Genomic DNA, 1,543 nt, shown 5'->3' on the forward strand with positions numbered 1-1,543 from the left:
CGAGCCCCAGTGGCCCGGAGCGGCGTGGCGCGCACGGCAGGGCCCGGTCCGGAGACCCAGGGGCCAGTGGGTGGCGCGAGGCCCCACCTGGCTGATGTCGCTGGTCCACGCCGCCTTCTCCTGTCTGGACGAGGCCACGAGGATGACCGTGAAGGGCGGGGAGTCCTTTGGCTCCACCCCGATCTTAAAATCCAAGTGGTCGACATCTTGACCGGACCCTTTGGCTTCCGGTTGCAAAACACGAAGTCAGCGGCGCGGCCCAGGCGTGGGTGGGGCCTCCGGGGCGCTGCCTCTGCGCTGCCTCGGGGTGGGGGCGCTGCAGGGGGCGCGCTGGGGCTGGGCACCGCCCGCAGCACGCCCTCACCTTGGTCAGGTGCAGCTTCCCGCCCGAGCCCCGGGTGCAGATGATGAGGTGCTTGGAGAACAGGAAGCACTGGCGCTCGCCCTCCTTGCGCAGCGACAGGGAGCCCAGGCGGCCCCGGGTGATCTTGCCCTTCTCCGACATGGGCACCTGGATGAGGGAGCCTGCGGGCCGCGCAGCCTGAGCCCGCCGGGGCCGGCGTGGGGGGGACGCGCCGCCCCCGCCCCTTCCCCACCCACCCGTGCAGCTCTTCTCCCAGCGCCCGACGCAGCGCCACCTCCTCCGGGGTCCCCACCCGCCACTTGGTGCCTGTCACACACCCCGTGCAACACACTCACCCGTGCACACACGCCCCGAACGCACACGCCCCGAGCACGCGCTCACCCGTGTGTACACGCACCCCGCACACGCACCATTCCCGTGCAGCGGGGCACACCCTGTGCACACCCACTGTGGCCCTGAGCTGTGCGCTCTGCTGCCCTGGGGCAGGTCCCGGAGGTCTGGCCGGGCCTACCCTGCCTCACGAAGGTCTGGCTGGTGTCCAGGAGGATCTCGCAGCCCTCGATGATCATGCGCTCGATGGCCAGGTTCTTCCGGATGTTCTCGGTCTCGCTGACTTCATCGTGCATGATCCTGCGTGCCCAGGGCCAGGTCAGGCTCGGGCACCGCGCGCCCGCAGCCCCGCAGGGCCTTTGCGCTCGGCCCTCGGCGCACGAGCCTTGCGGCCCTCATCTGTTTGGGCAGTGGCCCGCTTGGGGACAGCCGGCAGTCCAGGCGGCTGGGGCTGGCTGGCTCCCGCCGCTTCCACAGGCCGGGTTCTTTCAGGGAGCGGGTACGCTGGCACACGCCACTGGGCAACTGAGGGCAGGGGGAGGGCTGGCCCGAGAGCCGATGGGTCGCAGCCTCGGGTCCTTGCCCACCCCGCGGTCAGGGCCAGCCGCTCCCACAGCTGCCTGCGGCGGGGAGGGGGCAGAGGACCCCGGGGAAGACACCCGGCCCGGCCGCAGGCCGCCCGCTCACCGGGACAGCTCCTCCAGCTTGGACTTGGCGTAGTCCAGGCTGTTCCGCTCCACGTGCTCGTGCGGCGTGTGGGCCAGCAGCTCGTGCAGCGTGAGGATGTACCTGGGGATCTGAGGGCGGCGCGTGAGGCGGGGGCACCTGCTGCTGGCTGAGCCCCGCCCC

General features: G+C 71.7%; 1 protein-coding gene across 1 annotated transcript in view; it reads right to left on the reverse strand.

Annotated features, from left to right (window-relative positions):
- LOC101632388 (ras-specific guanine nucleotide-releasing factor 1-like) overlaps positions 1-1,543 on the reverse strand; it is a 43,565-nt gene that overhangs the window by 38,764 nt on the left and 3,258 nt on the right. Inside the window, exons 5-8 of the mRNA XM_012734885.1 lie at positions 1,382-1,491; positions 876-994; positions 352-525; positions 88-224 (exon numbers count right to left, since the gene is read on the reverse strand). Of these exons, the coding sequence (XP_012590339.1) occupies positions 88-224; positions 352-525; positions 876-994; positions 1,382-1,491 (540 nt within the window). The remainder of the gene's footprint in view (positions 1-87; positions 225-351; positions 526-875; positions 995-1,381; positions 1,492-1,543) is intronic.

Source organism: Condylura cristata, unplaced genomic scaffold, assembly GCF_000260355.1.
Source record: "Condylura cristata isolate star-nosed mole 26May11 unplaced genomic scaffold, ConCri1.0 scaffold00087, whole genome shotgun sequence".
NCBI classification, from domain to species: domain Eukaryota; kingdom Metazoa; phylum Chordata; class Mammalia; order Eulipotyphla; family Talpidae; genus Condylura; species Condylura cristata.